The following is a 17,286-nucleotide window of genomic DNA, read 5'->3' on the forward strand; positions in this document are numbered from 1 at the left end:
TTTGTCATCATTTTGAGAAAAGTCAAAATATTGAGAAATAATTCATTTTTAAACGCTACCTAATTTTTTTAATTATAGCTTCTTTTTTATCACTGGCGGAAATGGGTATCCATCGTAAAAAAGACTTCCGTTGAAGACTTTCAAAGTAAAATAAAAGAGCGGCTTTAAATCGCCATCAGCAGCTGACCGACTCACCTGGTGTGCTCGGTTGCTAAGCAGCGCACAGAGAGGAAACGGTTCAGTAGCTTGAGGCTGACATTTTAAACTGTTCCTCGCGCTGTCCTTCAGGACATACCATCACACATTCGAGTTAAACGTGTTAGCAAACAGCTTAAACCTCGATCATCGACCACATTTCATCCGGAAATGGGTCCACGCAGGTACCGAAGACACCGTGCCACCAAAAGAGACACACCTGTGAAAGCAGCACTGAGCAGACGAGACAGTAAGAAATAAACACATTTAATGCACATATTATTATAAAAGATAATGTACCCACAGTATGCAGGTAAATCACTCCCTCAGACATGAACTCCTTTCAGAGTGCAGGAGACTTCTGCACAAACAGCGATATGAAACACTTCCAGAGGAGCCCGAGGTGGAGGAGGTGGATGTCCCTGCTGTCGTCCCAGTGTTTGTGAGTAGGGAGATATTTCTAACAAACTTTGACGTCTATTCTCTTTGTAATAATAATAATGGAATGCACGAACCTGGTTCTCTAAATATTGAGTATTCTATGAAGTAAACACTCACACAGCTCCTCTCGTCTCCTACTTTTCTACTCTCTCCTCATTTGCCCACACAGACAAGGATCAAGCCTTTCCACTGCACATCTGCTCCACGCCGGAGCAACCCGGCGTTTACCGAAACCCCCCGAGACGAAGCCTTCACGCCGGCCATGAGAGCTCCCGAAACACCTGTCCGCCGAGGGTCAGCTGCAGGTCACCCAACCAGGCAGACGACTCCCGAGGAGGCCTTCAAACTCAGGGGAATGACGGAGAAGTTGACGGTGACTCTGGGAAGCATCACAGAGTCAGACACAAGTCTCAGCTCTGATGAGGAGGAGGAAGAGGAGGAAGAGGAGGAGGAGGAGGAGGAGGAGGAGGAGGAGGACTGCTCCTCTGGAACCTCCAGCAGCAGTCTTCCCTCCCCAGAGATCTTCAGAAGAGACGGCTATGGTGTGTTTGTGTGTGTCCTCCATTTTTTGAATTCATCCACAACCACAATATAAAGTTATTATATTGTAGTTTTTAATCTTCTCTTCACAGCGGTACCATTGACTTCCTTTCAGGAGGAGCTGCTGGGTCTCCATCTCCACGTGAAGAACTCCACCCTGCTGGATGTGAGCCACGCTGAGAGCCTCTGCAAGCATCACTCACCCAACGTTTCTGACATCATCGGTAACAGCAAATACCACACACAGTTCTTATATTATATACGTGTGTGTATATATAATTAATACATTTAGACCCCAGCCAGTAACTTTTTCAAGTGAAAATAATATCAAGTTTTTATTTTTTGTTTGCAACTTTAAACATGATAATGTTGGTCATAATAACAATAATAATAATACAAAGCAGCAACAATAAAGGCAATAATAACAACAGAAAGCTCAGTGAGACAGTCGATACGATACAAATAAAATAAATAAAATGAATAGAATGAATATATATAAATAAATAAAATCAACATAAAAAAAAGAAAGCATTACTCACTCAACATATATTAGCAGTTAATCAGCTGTAGCTTATGGTGGATTCTGAGAAGTGCATATAATTAAAATAATTAAAGAAATGTACAGTTTGGGCCTTTCACAACTGATTAAAAAAAATGTAATTTATATGTGTTTATTTTAGTTATGCATATATTTTAAAAAATGGTATTGAAGGGACAAATTGTTCAACAACTGAATAACTGATATAATATCTGAAATGGTCTGATAATAATAATAACACACATTTCTCTGCAGATGCCTCTGTGATTCTTGCTGAAAAGAACTGTGAGATCAAGTGAGTTTCTCAGTTTAATCTTCTTTTTTTTTTTAAGTCACTTGACATGCAGTCTTTTTTTTTAAATAATGAAAACAATATTAAATATATAATAAAAAATGGTTTGATTAATGTCTTTTCTCTTTGAATGATGAACAGAGGAACTGAAGCTGAGACCAAAATACATGCAGACTCATTTAAATCAGGTAAAGACTTGTTAATTGAACTCTACAATGAATCAGACTCAGAATCAGAACTGTTTATTGCCAAGCAAGTTTTCACCTGCAAGGAATTTGTCGTGGCGGAAGGTGCATAACATTCAACAATAAACAACAACATTTAACTATCAAAATAACATTTAACTGTCAAAAACAGTCAGCACAGTGCAGGAAATAGAAACATATTTGAAATGTACAATAAGATATGGAATATAGGATATAGAATAAAGTGCACACAAAAACAGATAACAGGACCGTAAACCAAGTGAAGTGTATGAATGTTAAAAGTGACGAGTGTGTTTAAGTAGAGAGACAGGGATGTGTGGGGGAGAGACCAGAAGGAGAGAGACCAGAAGGAAATCCCCACCAGAGATGAGTCCAATGCACCAAATACTGGAGTAATATAATAATGTTGTTGTTTTTTAAATCCTCCATCTGCAGAGACAACATTCGAGTGGAAAACACCACCAAAAGTAAGAAAAGCACCTGTCTGTCCGTCACATGAAGAGTTATTATAGACGTACTCTAACATAATTCTGCTCCCTCAGCTCAGCAACAGAAAGCCCATTCTGTACAAGAAGAAGGTTTGGTTCAAAAGCCCCATCATGGCTGAGCTCCTCGGACCAAAACGCACCCAAACCCCCACATTATCCGTCCACGACGCACCTGATCCGGTCCACGTGTCTGGAGGTGAAGAGGTCAGCGCTCCGGAAGACGCCCGACGGCTGACGGTGACGTTGACGCGGCCCGTCACAAGCAGCCCGGACGACGTCACGTTCTTCGACTTCATCGACGCCACTGACCGGGACGCCTTCTTCAAAGGGATGAGGACGAGGTGTGTGAAACTCACGAGTGCTCCTTTGTTTCCTCTCACGGTTCTCGAGTGCACGGAATCTTCTCCAATGTGACACCTGAAGACCAAAATCCCATAATCTAGATGTGAGATATCCTGCAAAAAGAATATGGAAAACGAAATGTGACACATTGATTAATCAGTATTTGAATGTGTTATTTAAAGATTATAATTCAGTGGGATGACATGCACTGCTTCTCAGACTAGACCTTATTTTTTTAAGACATAACTTGCTGCACAAACGGTGGCAATGAAAATGCACTCAAACAAGCCCAGGATTTCCTTTTTTTTATTTTAATATTTATTCTAAAAAACAAGTATCAAAACGACCACTAGATGTCAGACGTGTATTCTCTTAAACATTCATCTTTTCTCTCTTCTCCTGTCAGTGATTGTTTCAATTTTATATGTGAAATATATATGTTGTATTGTGTTTTATCTGCGGTTGTATTTACTCTTTCGACATTAAGCCCACGTGTCAATGCCTTTAAATGCCTCATCTAAATATTTAATGTAAGCTAAAAAAAAAAGTTAAGATGTAAAGTTTATTTTTTTAATCTTAGTGGTTGTATTTATTTGTGAGTTATCTCGTTCTACAAAACAAATGTCCAAAATGAATTAATGTTCAATAAATAAATATATAATTAGTGTTGGATATTTGTCTGTTTGTTCTGCGCATTCCTGGCTTTTGCACTTTTTTCACGTGGGGTCTTTTTAATGAGCTTCCTCGGTGTATTCACTTGTATGATTTCTGTGAATACATTTCATGCCTTCACGACAAAACATCAACACAGTAAAACAAACCAAAAAAAAAAACCACGTGGTCAACTGACCACGTGGTACCCTGGGTCCAAAAATAACCAGCCAATCAGAAAAATGTAGCGGGGTTACCAAGCAGCTCCGCGTGACTAATGCCTGTCATATGACTGTGTGACACTCATGGAGACGGTTACAAGGAACAAGCTCTGCTTTCGGATTTGAAAAGAAGGAGGAAGAAAGAGATTTTTTGGTACAAAATGCCTCCGACTCTCTTCCAGAAACTTTTCAACAAGAGGAATGCGTTTACGTCGCCTCCCACGAGATGCAGCAAAGAGGACCCAGCTTTCAGGTAGCTTGTTTTGTTTGTGTGTGCGTGCGCATGTGTGCACGCGCGTGTTTGTGTGTGAGTGTGTAACATACACGAACGCCATTTATGACTTTTCGCTATGGCGCGTGACATATTTATTTTATTTTTTATTTAGAGCCTTTAGGGCGTTACAAAGCAACGCTGCATATTTTTTGTTAATTTAAAAATCGATCCGGCAAAAAGTCTGGTTAGCTAACATGCTAATGATACTAGCACCAACAAGATGCTGGCTGCACGCGCTCGCTCGTTCTTGTCGGTTGGCACTCGGCTTTGCTAGCAACGTCTCTCGCGCGTTGTACACTCGTGTGCTGTCTGTTATAAAAGTGTTAAAGTTGATTTTAAAACTGTTGCTTTGTGTTGCTTTGGTAACGCGGCAGTTAAAGGCTGCGTGGTAGGCACGAGACAGTAACGGTTACAGCCTCTGTAGACAGACTGCATTCTGGGGATGCACAATGGTATTAGTGTAAAAGTAGATGATGGCTTTGTGTCGATATACGGATATTTATTCTGTTTTATGTAAATATGTTTTGTGTTAATGCGACATTTTCTAGGTTACACAACAGTGATGCTCAGCATAAACAAAACAAAGATGGTGTCCAGATTCTGAAGAGAAATACCTCAATACATCAAGTTCATACACCAGTGATGCTCACAACAAATGTAAGATATTATAGAATCATAATTTTAGACAGAGATACTTTATTAATCCTGCAAGGGGACATTTATTTTTTACACACTACACTAGCTGCAGGTGTCTTACATCCAAGAAAGCACAATATACGATAACTTAAGAAAACGCTTGTGTATAAAAGTGAGTCTTAAGAAGAGATTTAAAGGAAGATATTGAGGGATTGCATCCATTTCAAATGCAGAAGACATTTAAGAGTTTTGAAACTTAAAACCCTCATGCACCACATAGTTGCATTGGACATTTTTTGTTTTTCTCTCTCTCTGGATTGCAAGCAGCCATTTCCTAATACTCACATAATTGCCCCAACATTGTGCATGTAGCCGAGGGAAGTGCTGATTATTTTTCTTACATTTTGCTCTTCATACCTCTGGCATGAGCTGCCCGTTCATCAGGCATGATTTGCTCTGCTGGAGCTGTGAGAAGGAAAGGTGGCTAATGGAGGACACTTGGATGGTGGCAAGAATAGGGACCGTATTAACGTCCACGGCCAAGACTTTCGTCTTCCGTGTGCCGGTTATTGTGTCCGGTCCAATTAGACACACCTGAAGACACGTGAATGAAGCTGAGAGACGACGTCTACGGCTGGATTAAACACGGATACTAATGCATGAATAAAAGCTAACGGGAAGCTAAATGGTATCGGAAACCAGATCCAAATACCATAATCTTGTCCCACACACATTATGCATTCATTTGCAGATATAGAAAAGTTATATAGTTGTAGAAATGTGGCTGTTTTGCAACCCTGTTGTCCTGCATAATGCATCACCCGAAATACCTCAGAGGGCAGCAGGTTGGCAGACCCCGTGAGGGAAAAGCCTCAAAAGGCCTCTCTGGTTTCCCTGGTGTGCAGCACCTGACCTGGGTACAGCATACTGTACATTACAGCGAGAGCTCCTGGCTCATTCTGTAGCCGGTCGGGATGCTTGATCATTGCCTCCCCCCCCCCCCCCCCCCCCCCACACACACACACACACGCACACACCCACAGACTGGTTTTCCTGGCTGCTGCCCTGTGAGGAAACTTCCTTCTTGACCCCGGGCCATGCAACTCAATATAGCTGTTTGTGCTGAGGAACGAGGAGGAGGAGGGAGAGCGTGTTGTTTTTACACACTACTTTGTAAGATCCAAAAAAAAAAAAATCGGATGCAATTTTAATAAGCTTTTAGCTCATTCTGTTTCTAGGTGCACATTGCAGTTTGAAGTAGGTGTAAAAATGGGAATACGTCTGGAAAAAAGCTGGCAAATTTGAGCCTGCACTGTAGCATGCAGCACATAAAATAAAAAGCATGACTTTTCACGTGATATCCTTCCTCCACTGCATGCTTTCATAACTCCGGTGTGTCATGTGGATCCTTCATCAATCTCAGGCTGTCATGTTTGTGTGACGATCACATGGCTGCGCTGCATGTTACTGGCATAAAGAGTTGGATAAGTCTGCATGTGCTCTCAGTACTTTAGTTGCTTATATATATACACGTATATGTGTGTATATAAATAAATATAATAATGGTTGTGTGTGTGTGTGTACATGCTGCAGGCCTGCCAGACTTCTGTAGAGATGGGCCGCTGTCATCAGGTTCCTATCGGGGCTATTTTAAGTGACCACACTTCTCAGAACGACAGGGTCATGGTAAAGATATAGTTTTACAAAAAAAACTGCACACACGCACGCAGGAGCTCCGGCTTAAGAGCTACTTAGGCCGTTCAAACGCGGCCGCGTTGCACACAATTCTGGATGTCTTGCTCCTCGCGGTGCCGACGGACAGCAATGCTGTTGTTGTTTTCACCTTGTGAGTCATGAGGCCACAATGTGGTCCTGGTCTGGAGATGCCTACTGCAGTGGGAATTACCAAAGAGGCAGTTTGGAGTACGGTACTTTGTTTATTCGTTTTTTAAGTTGACTACTCGGTAGTTTTTGGTCTTAATCGACGAAGGTTTCTTTCGTCGATTCGTTGATTTTATGCTTTTTTTTGTTGCACGCGGAATACGTCAAAGAAACTTCTTAACATCTCTGTTGTTGATGATTGGTTGGTTGTTTGGCCCTTTCAACTGAAATTAGCTGAAAGTCACTTCAGCTAATTAGCCTACTTTTAGCCTCGAGAGGAGAAAGAGAGAAATGACTAAATGGAGCAAGGGGGAAGGAAAAGCTTATTTCTACATTCATGTGATTCTTTGTGACACACTTATTGCTCTCATCACAAGTCATGTGTTGTTTCTGATTCAGAAGAAGTTGTGACTCAGCCATCAGTGCACACGTAGTCATTACAACACACACGTGCACACCCAGTGTAAAAACACACAAAACACAGTATGTAAGTCTAACCTGTTTCAAGACACCATGCACGGGAGTACAGAAAGGGTGAACACAGTTTTCATAAGAGTATTCATAATGCTGCAGATAACTGTCTCTGGTGTGAAGATGCTACGTAACGTCCGGTTGCAACGGCAAAACGTGAAAATATTATAACTTTATTCCATCAACTATTATGATCGGCAGTATTCTCTCCATTATGCCGCATAAATATTACTGCACCGATTTTAGTTTCTTTAATTTTACATTGTGAGAAATACAATGTTGCCAAAGCATCAAAAACAATATTAATACACATTGACACATTACGATTGTTATGTAATATTGGGATGTATACAGTATTACAATTTATATAGTGTTGATGTAAATCTTGGGTATTTTCTTAGAATATGCGCTCTTGTTTCTTCTGAACTTGGTAACTCAGAATCATGTGACTGCAGGTAGTCAGGTGCTTTGGGCCATGTGGCCGGTTCCTTGAGGGAGTTGCTGTTTACTCGAATGTAAAAACAGTTATCTCAAGGAAGTGCAGCACTTTTATCAGTGGAACAAGGTGTGTGTGTGTGTGTGTGTGTGTATACTATTGTGTTTCACCCTGTAGAAAATAGGGCTTGGCTATCACCCTCTTTCACGGCTTCATTTTAACTCCAAATAACATCACGTAGGTAACAACCGTCTCCACAAGGAAGACTTCAAATTCAGTGTTATAACGTCCACGTAATGTCTGAGGCAGTACGTGTAGAAGATGCCCCAATAAAACCACAGGTATCCGAGAGATAAGATGTGGTGACTGCTCTTCTGGGTAACTCACAGTGATTTGTATCTAGTCGTGGCGATGCTCCAAGACGTTACCAGTTCAATGTCATGATGCAAAAGTGAGAATGCTGGATGATTCATTTAACTCTGTAGTTCATGCATTCATGCACCAGAAACCTCCGTCACACACAGCCGGAAGAACGTCACACAGCCTGGACCGAGGGGATATTTATGTAACCGTCTCCTGCCACACACACACACACACACACACACACACACAGATGTTCCAGTGGTGGTGCAGAGAGAGCGAGGGCTCTCTGAGGTCAGTAAGTAGGCTGACGTCGGACTCGCTGCAGTGGAGGAAACCTGATAGCTCTGCTGTGACCTTTTTATCAGTACACGCCTCGCCCAGCAGCAGCAGCGATGGATCGCTGACTACGTCGACCTGCATTAAATATTCTGATAAAGGAAATATTCCTACTGAGCGTTGACATGACTAATGAATATTAATATTCCACTAATATTCCCGTTTACATGCAGCCGTGTTTGCCCGTGCGAACACAATATTAGTGTGCATGCAGAGGTAGTTCAATTACTTAATGTTTCTTGTTTCTCCAGGAAATGTGGCTCTCAATAGTACGCAATTCATATTCAAAATGAGTGCATCACAGTGGATACTTTCTTCTTAGGTGTACGCTGTGTGATTCTTTTTTTTGCACTGCTATACAAGATCAGTTTCTATGGTCACATATGTGTTAAAATGACACTATTGTCATCTGAAATGATCCTTTTTTATACATTTTCAACGTCATGATGGAATAATTCATCTCTGGGCTCCTGTACTAATCAAACGATACAGTTTAAAACTTACCAACGGTCACCAAATTATTGTAATTTAAATGATAGCCTATTGATATGTTGTGACGGATTGGTGAACTCTCTTTCCTCCTTCAGCCAGCTGACACTTCTCCCGAAAACGCACCACCAGCCATGTATTTATAAAGGAAGCTTTCTTCTTACACTTCCTTGTTAAAAGGATGAATTGTACAATATGTGGGTTTTTAAATCGATTGAAAGTACGATGAAAATAAGCGGAGAGGGGACAAAAACAGAGTGGGATTAAGAAAACACCACAAACAAATACCCCACTGTCACTCTCTTATCGCAGGCCCTTTGTGGCAGCCGGCGGTCTGGTACTCTCTCTCTCTCACACACACACACACACACACACACTCAACCACACACACAGAGCTCCTGCGATCACCTGACAGTCTCATGTTGTTGTGTGGATTTAGTTCACCGCTATTCTTAGACCCTCAGCTTTGGCTGAGACGAGAGGAGAGAGAGGAAGAAGAAGGCTGGGGGAAAGACTGGCAGACTCGCGATGATGCCCAGGTAGGAGCCGGTAATATTTAACCAGGCGTGTGTGCATCCCAGTGGGCATGGTAGTGCTGGTCAAAGGAGGTCTGTCTGTGTTGTTGTTGTTTTTACGTGTCGTTGTTGGCAACCTGTTCCCAGCTGGGCAACGTTTCTGCAGTTTGAGGTAGCAGAGCTGTAGTTTTAAAGATTGATTGTGGTCAGTGTTGTATAATGAGGATTAAAGGGTTTGTAGTGTGGTTTCGTTGAGTTGGCATTAATCTGGCATTAATGTGTTTGGGTGGAGTTGTAGTTCAGAGAGTTTGTGTTTTGCATATCTGTGATCTCAGATTGGATAACATTTAGTCTCGGGACCAAGGTGAATCATTTTCAGACGAGCTAACGCCCCGCTCGGAATGGAACCTAAATATAACTGTTGCCAAGCAAAGATCAACAGGTTGTACGAGGAAACAAACAGCCGTGAATCTGTCAAGAGGCTGTTTTGAGTCCTTTGTGGCTCAGACAATGGAGGTCAAAGCGGTGCGAGTATGTAACAGCCATGAAGTCATGTGCTGCTTTTATGAATGACTGCCCTCTCTCCTCTGTCAGCGCTGTGACTGTCACAAGCTCTCTGATGGATACTTCCTGCTCTGCTCTCGCTTCTCTGTCCGTCTCAGATGTTTTTCTGTTTTCATGTGAGCTTTTTAAACTAAGCTCAATTCTCCCTCCAGCAGCTTTCAATGCATTTACTCATTCAACATTCTTCTCTTTTGTTCTTTGTTTCATTACTTTCGGACTCTGCTGCTCATAAAAGGGCTCTTGTCTGTTTTATTGTCGTCTTCCTAGCTTTCTGTCCGGTGTTTATTCCGTCTTGCTCTGTGTTTTCTGTTTGCAACAAAGGGAGCAGTGAAGTTGCTGTCACATTATGCAGATCTCCTCTGGGGCTGATTTGCAACGCATCTTATTTTTTGGAATTGTTGCACCCCAAATTCTTGGCTGGAAAAGTGAAACCTATCCTGTAACTTCTGACCAGTTAATGACGGCTGCAAAAAGGATCAGAGATTTATTTATTTCCTCAATTGAAGAAGCACAAAACGCATGACAACCCTCCAACATAAAGTCCAGTAGCAAGGAGGCATACTAAAACGATCACACAAATCTATGAGCTGAACATCGACTCCGCCTCAAACAATGCAGTTTGAGCTCATTATGTCGGCCAGGCAGGCGTCACGTCTCCCGTTTAACTCAAACACTTTGTAAAGTCATCGAACATTCACTTCGATTACCCGTTTGTCCAAACAAAAGAGCAGAAGAACAACAGCGAAGCCAGAGCGTCGAAGTTTAATCGATAAGTTGTCGACTACTAAATTATTCGCCAGCTATTCTGACAGTTTTGAGTAAAAATTCTCAGATTCCAGCTTCGTAAATGTGAATATTTTCTGCTTTCTTTACTCCTCTATGACAGAAAACCGAATGTCTTTCAGTCGTGAACAAAAGAAGACATCCGAGGACGCCATCTTGGGCTTTGGGAAACACTGACCGTCACGAATTTCTGACATTTTATGGACCAAACGACGACTTGATTAATCGAGAAAATAATCAACAATGCAAACCTTGATAAGATGATATATGTTGAGTGATTCGATCAATGACGAGTCAACACTGTCGTGGTCTTAAATGAGTAAAAGCTTGGCTTTAAGGCAATCCTCTGTTATTAGTTATTTGCCAAACGTCACTTACCAATAACAGTTGAACATATCCTGCATGTGTTTTATGTTTTAATGTAATCACAGTGGTAGCCCTCTACCGTAAAGCCACCTCAGGAAGCGTTGACGCTACCAACTGAGGATGCATCGATCCCTAGTTTGTAGCGTCAAAGGTTTTTTTTGCTATAAACTAGACTTTTGGGAATCACCCGATACAAATTAATCAACAATCTAACACCAAAGGAAACACCTTGAACACTGCTTTCTTAACTTTGCAAAACAAAGTGTAACATATAAAGACAGAGATATTAATTTACTGAATTATTTGTAATTAAATAAGAAATCGTACGTCAGCATTTGTTAAAGAAACCTTTAAAATGAATTCAAGTGGAAACCTTTTTCAATGCAGCAACACATTAGTTGAAACCTAAACAGAAGTTCATGTTGACATTTCTCTGAACGTTCTGTCTGAAAATCGTCTGAACTAAAATATATATATTTATATGTTGAGCAGCGAGCTCGGTTGTTGAGTTTCTTGTCCAGAAATTACTCGAGTAGCTCATTGAACAACGTTGCCCAACCCTCTTGTGTGATTGCCTCCCATCTGACAAATGACTTTTGGTTTGACAACTGAACGCTGCAGCACATGACTCCCTCCCTCCCTCCCTCCATATACTCTCCTGCAAGACTGAAGAATGCAGTGGCCATCCTTTGACACCAGTGTTTGGTAAATAGTAGCTCACATGCATAAGTTATGTACACATAGACTTCCTCACATACACAGAGCCGTACACCGGCACTAAGGTATGCCGTTTGGTTTGGCAAGTGAAAATGGACTTAACTGTTCCTCTCCACACACCCACCCATTTACTATAAACACTGCTCTCAAACATACGGCCTATATTTAGGTCCAGCTCAGTGTCCATCAGGTCACACCTAAATCCTCCACCGTCTGTCTGTTAGTCATCTTTACAGCCTCTACTAAATCACCCAGGGACCACGGTTTCCCCCTAAAAAACCCACGGCGAGATGGAAATATGCAGTCACATCATTCTGTAATATTACCTGAGATGAGAATTAATGCACCACTACTAAATCAAATACCCCAAATATCCAATACAGCTTTAAATCTTACCCCATGAAGCTGATTGATCAAATATATTTAGGTATGTTTAGTGTGTATTCGTCTGCATAGAGAAGATGATACAATTTGGCAGATATTTGCATTTTAAATCACTTTATCTGTTGGTTAAAGAAGTCAGGAGGGAGGATGGAACTGTTTTGGCTCTTCACTTCATATAAACATGCAGAATAAGAGTCATTGCCTTGAGTCAAGTATAACTCGACTCATGTAGTGGAGATGCAGACTGGTTGTACTGGGTGTCGGTCACATGTGTAACTGGAATATTCTCTACGTTATTAAGGACAAAGTACTGTGTTGATTGTCTTTGTTATCTTGGATGAGTGTCTGCTTGTTATCTGGGTGAATCTGTGTTGTGGTGTGTGTTGGCTTGATCTTTGTGTCTCCTGGTTTAGGTATGAGATGGATGAATGGCAGCTGTGGCATGGAGTCTGTTGGCTCCGTCATGTCCACTGGGAGGGATGAGGGCTTAAACAAGTTTATATTAAAGCTGGTACATCATTTCTACCTTTACCCCCCCCCCAGTGTTCTGGTAATACGGACATCTAACAGATACCTCACAGAAATAGGATCCTCTGTGTTAAAAATGCTACACAGGAAAATCAGGTTTTTAATCAAAAACGATCAACTTCAAAAGGGTTCTGTTGCATCAATTTATATATTTTCTATGCGATGTTTCTTGAACGCCTGGAGGGAATTTCCTCAAATTTGGCACAAACATCCACCTGGACTTGGGGATGAACTGATTGGAATCACAACAATACTTCTTTAAGACCACCACAGTGATATGTTTTTGGCCATAACTCAAGATTTAATATGCTGTGTGACAATTTCACACAAATATCTAATAGGATGATGAAGTGAGGATGTTTTGGATGTAAACTGCAGCATGTAACTCTAGTTTTAAACTGTCAAATGTGAGTTTGACACTTTTTATAGAGTGCAATGTCGACTCTTTTAATGAAATGTCCCGAAGTGATCCAGTTTTTACACAGTTCTTTGTTCTGATGTGCCAATCGTATTGGTTCTTTGAATTACTGCGGTTGGACAACCAGAACCTTTGTAGAACTTTTTCAATAAGAGACATTTTCCCTGATAGTAATGTCTGTACATGTTAAAAAGAAGGAAAGTGATTGAAAATATCTTCCTTTGTCACAGGGTTGTTCAAAGTGTAGTTTCGTAGCAAAACATGTATTTTTACTTCTGTTGTTACAACAAAGTATTGTAAAAGTACTCAGTTATCACTTTCACGGTCTAAAAGGGTTGTGCTCAGAGTTTTGTATTTCCAGTGGAAACGGTTGTTCCTCCATTGCTTCTTTCTACATTGATTTGGAGGTGTTGTGTTACTGGAGGATGACCTCATTGTCTCCAATGTGCAAACTTCCTGGAAGAACCACTCTGAGAAAAGGCCTGAAAGAATGTGTGACATGTTTCCTCACCTTTGAGATGTTTCCTCACTCTGTGGCTTTAATTCACTTTATTTGTACTAATTGCATGCCAATTAATGCAATTAATTCTCTTCCTCTCTCCGTCCGTTCTTCTGTCCGTCTAGCTGGCCGATCCCCCAGCTGGAGCCCAGTCAGATCCGGCTGATCGTCTACCAGGACTGTGAGAGGCGCGGGAGGAATGTCCTCTTTGACTCCAACACCAAAAAGAAGGGCACGGAGGAAACCCCCATCACCGTGAGTCACGTGTGTGCGTGTGTGGTCAATAGGAGGCCCATGCTTTGTGTTGTAGATGGTAATGAACAGACATGGTTTAGTCTGTCAGGGGTCAGCTGATGCAGGTCCAATTTCTGTGAATTGAGATGTGAAAAATGAATAATCTATTGTAGAGATGTCACATTGTTGAACAGCTACTTCTTTAATGTGCAGACACCTTTTGACCTTTTTGAAGCTCGCACACACAAACACAGAGAGCAGAGGTGTGACGTTTAACAGAAGTCATGTGATGTTCAGAAGCCTCACCTGCACCACATCCTGCAGGACAGTGTGCACGTCCTGTTTGTGGGTGTTTTCGTTTGTTTATTCACTTAATTTCTTAATTATGTCAAAGGGCTGTCATGAAAAACAGAATTCCTTTTGCTATTAGTTTTTTTTTTATTAAGTTTTGTAGGATTTAATTCAACTGTTTCACCAAAACAGGGTTAGTCAAAACAACTAAAAACAGCTGAATGAATGCTTGTTAAAACTAAAGTTTTATATTCTCTGTAGAAAGGTTCAAGTCCCTTTTTGACTCGATGGATGACGAAAAAGCTTGTGATTGTATTTCCATGACGAGCCAGACAACACCTTAACCATTGTGACCAGTCAAACACACACACACACAGCGTAGCAGTCTTTATCAGGGTGTGTTCAACAACAGCATTCTTGACAACCAGCTTTACGCTACCTCCTCCAACGTGTGTGTGTGTGTGTGTGTGTGTGTCTGCAGTCGGTGTCTGCAACCTGTCTTAACCTCGTCACTCTACACCTCCGTGTTCCTCCATCATGCCTTTAAAACCTCCATGTTTCTCTGTCTGTCCTCAGTATGGCCTCTTGTCTGCTTGCCCATCTGCCTCTTCATCATGTCCATAACCTCGCCACCACACACACACACACACACACACACACACACACTGCTGTTGTCTCTTGACGCCCTGTCATGAAAAATTGATTGCTCATCTTTCTCAACTCATGCACGGGGATTTACTGTAGCTTGACATTTGGATTGGACGTGTGGCAGATGTAGACCTGCAATACCAAGAGTTATGCTGAGAGAGAGTGTGTGAGTTTGTATACGTGTGTGTGTGTGTGTTTGTTGCCGGGGTCGATTTTTGGTGCATTCTGCATCGGTAGGGCTTTGCCAGCTACTGTGTGACTTCTGTCACATGGTTGTTGTTGTTTTTTGTCAACTCGGAGGAATTTAATTTTGAGAGAGAGAGAGAGATGGGGACAGACGGAGAGACAGGTACAGACAGAGAGAGAGAGATGGGGACAGACAGACCGACAGACGGAGAGACAGGTACAGACAGAGAGATGGGGACAGACAGAGACGGGGGGACAGACGGAGAGAGAGAGAGAAAGAGAGAGAGCGAGAGAGAAGGGGGACAGATGGGGGGCGGAGAAAGACGAGGGTACAGACAGAGAGACTGGGCATGCGTGGGATGGGTGAGGACGAGTTAAGAATGGGAGAGAGAATAACATTTCATGGACAGAGAGCTATTGAAGGGACAAATCTGGTCCTGGAACAAAATAAATGTGTGTTAAAGGAGAGACGGAAAGCTGCAGGAATTAGAGAGAGAGAGAGAGAGAGAGGGATGAAGCTAGAGCGGAGGAGGGAGGGCGGGAGGGATGATTGCAGTGCTGCTCGCTCACGAGTTCCCGAAAGAGTCATATGACTGGCAGTCACATGCTGCTGGCTTGTGTGTACACACGTCACACTGCACTGTAGCGGACACACACACACACACACACACACACACACACACACACACACACACACACACACACACACACACACACACACACACACACACACACACACACACACACTCAAATACATTCTCACACAGTCAGCGAGGATTCATGAGGCATGCATGAGTGTGTGTGTGTAATTAATGATAAAATATGCAGACAAGTTGTGTACAGAGTTTACTGACATTCTTTAAAAGAGCAGAATGAGGCTAAAACACCATCTTTCTCTCCTCATTGCATTCTGTTTCTCTTGGTCTCCTTTTCTCTTCCTCCCCTACGTCGACAGCGGTTTAAAGTTAGCCATTACCACAGCCTAGCTAATACACACACACACACACACATACACATGCACTCCCTCTCCGCCCAAATGCATTCCTCGTCAATAGGCTGCCAAGTGAAGAAGGTCACGTGACACAGGCTCATTGAGCTTTCATTGCTTTTGGTTTGGCTGTTTACACAAGTGCCTCTGGATCAGTTTCTGTGGTTTTCTACCTGAACAATTCAACTTCATTTATGTTTAGATGTTTACTTGACTTTTTATATTGTGGGTGAAATTAGACCAGAAGTGTGTCGTTTTATTGGCTCTCGGTCGGTTTCTCTCGACATGTTCATGTTTGCAGAGGCCTCCTTTACTGAGACCTCCCTGCAATAAAACCCTCTGGACTTTGTTATCTATTCCCACGTGTACGGGCTCTTCCCACACTAAAGGCCACACGCCTGAATATACATGCCTGCATCTGTCTTGGTGACAATTTCATTGATTTCAGGACGGTTCATAGTCAAAAGGAGAGCATTCCTGTACTGAGCTGATGAAACGATGCAGGTGGCGAGTGTGCGTTTTACTCCACCTTTTGTTTATGTTTTCAGAGGCTGATAAAGTTTTTATATCCTTAATCGCTGCAAACAAAGCAGTACAAAGTGGTGTCTTTTTAAGTGCATTGTGATTTTCTGATGTAATTTGAACCTTCTGCAGAGTTAAATGAGCTTGTGTTGATGGTATTTGTCCTGTAATACTCCTAATTTGTATTCATTTATATTCCTGTAGAGCACTGAGGGCCAGGCCAAGATGTTCGGGAAATGCTGCCAGCTCCGTCCGACTGGAGGCAGCAGCAGCTCCCTGGACAGCTCCTCCTCCTGCACCTCGGAAACCAAGGAGACCAAGGAGCAGGGCATCCGCTTCCAGGTGACACTTACCTTCTACTTGTATGCTCAATTAAAAAATTTACTCCCTCGCAGTTATTTATACGTGTTGTCACACGTTCACATCCGCATAATCGGGCACAGGAGTGCCTCAGTTAAAGAAGAACATCTTGGGTTCACTGTGTTGATTTGAAGCTCTTGGCTCCTCCTCTCTTCTCCAGGGTTCGAGGTGTTCGTCCGATGTGGTGATGTTGGGGGAAATGATGTTTGGCTCCGTGGCTATGAGCTACAAAGGTTCCACGCTAAAGATCCACCAGATCAGGTAACGAGAATAAGGATCAGTGGTCATCATCAGTGGGTTTAATCCTCACATATTAAGACAGACTTTGAGATGAAAACTCTGCAGGGAAAAGCCAGAAGAATCCCATTTGCTTTGACATTATATTTGCTTTTAGGACTAGATTTCCTTTTTGGTAGAAGAAGAGAGAAACGAGGTCGTGTGTGACCGACGCACAAAGGTTGCACATGAACCGATACACACTGA

The 17,286-nt window shown here is 42.1% G+C and overlaps 1 protein-coding gene across 4 annotated transcripts in view; it reads left to right on the forward strand.

Annotated features, from left to right (window-relative positions):
* The first annotated feature begins 4,046 nt into the window (after positions 1–4,046).
* The window catches only part of fnip1 (folliculin interacting protein 1), a 29,218-nt gene continuing 15,978 nt past the window's right edge, over positions 4,047–17,286 (forward strand). For all 4 annotated transcript variants that reach the window (XR_013772577.1, XM_079283467.1, XM_079283469.1 and 1 more), the window contains exons 1-4: positions 4,047–4,167; positions 13,700–13,829; positions 16,648–16,785; positions 16,964–17,064. Coding sequence is in view for 3 of the 4 variants with exons in the window: in XM_079283467.1 (XP_079139593.1) it covers positions 4,076–4,167; positions 13,700–13,829; positions 16,648–16,785; positions 16,964–17,064 (461 nt within the window). In the remaining variant the exon portion in view is untranslated. The remainder of the gene's footprint in view (positions 4,168–13,699; positions 13,830–16,647; positions 16,786–16,963; positions 17,065–17,286) is intronic.

The sequence above is a fragment of the Melanostigma gelatinosum genome (assembly GCF_949748355.1).
Source record: "Melanostigma gelatinosum genome assembly, chromosome: 14".
Taxonomy (NCBI): Eukaryota; Metazoa; Chordata; class Actinopteri; order Perciformes; family Zoarcidae; genus Melanostigma; species Melanostigma gelatinosum.